This window comes from Trachymyrmex cornetzi, unplaced genomic scaffold (assembly GCF_001594075.2).
Source record: "Trachymyrmex cornetzi isolate Tcor2-1 unplaced genomic scaffold, Tcor1.1 scaffold96, whole genome shotgun sequence".
Lineage (NCBI taxonomy): Eukaryota > Metazoa > Arthropoda > Insecta > Hymenoptera > Formicidae > Trachymyrmex > Trachymyrmex cornetzi.
Window position 1 is genome coordinate 175,313 of NW_017300311.1, and position 550 is coordinate 175,862.

The 550-nt window shown below is 57.1% G+C and overlaps 2 protein-coding genes across 2 annotated transcripts in view; one reads left to right on the forward strand and one right to left on the reverse strand.

Moving 5' to 3' along the window:
• Nucleotides 1-544, reverse strand: part of Vap33 (VAMP-associated protein 33kDa) — a 6,547-nt gene extending 6,003 nt beyond the window's left edge. Inside the window, exon 1 of the mRNA XM_018521067.1 lies at nt 401-544. Within this exon, the coding sequence (XP_018376569.1) occupies nt 401-470 (70 nt within the window). The 5' untranslated portion in view covers nt 471-544. The remainder of the gene's footprint in view (nt 1-400) is intronic.
• Nucleotides 1-550, forward strand: part of LOC108769849 (methylosome protein 50) — a 6,990-nt gene that overhangs the window by 1,164 nt on the left and 5,276 nt on the right. The gene's annotated exons all lie outside the window — the stretch shown is intronic.

The following is a 550-nucleotide window of genomic DNA, read 5'->3' on the forward strand; positions in this document are numbered from 1 at the left end:
CACGCTCGCCGAGGCACGGCCACGATCTCGGTGCACCAAGTGCACCTCGCTACATCGGCTACATAGAGCACGACGCGACACAATCGTCGAGCGAGCTAAGCGTGTCGTAGAGAAGACGAGGAACGTGAGCGGCCGCGCGGGCGGCCGAGACGGCCTTACGTCATCTTGACGACGTAGCTCCGACGTGCCGAGCTTCTCGTCACGAACGTCCGCGAATGTCGCGAGCGACGCATTTCGTTGTACTCGCTCACGACGTTCACGTTTATAAGTTGGCGACGAGGAACACGGCGAGGAAGGAACGTAAAGAACTAATGAGAGGGAGAGAAACACACACACAACACGACGTGCGGGTGAAGGATGAGCGGATCGTTTGATCTGAAATTTTGATTTCACAGCGTACCCCTGAATCGGAGCTCGTTCTGCGGCTCGATAAGTAAAACCTGCTCGGGCTTGTCGGACCTCGACGACATCCTGACTGGAGGATCAAGACGAACTTCTCGACGGACGAGTCACGGCTTTGTTGCTGTCTTCCACCACCACCTCCTCCTCC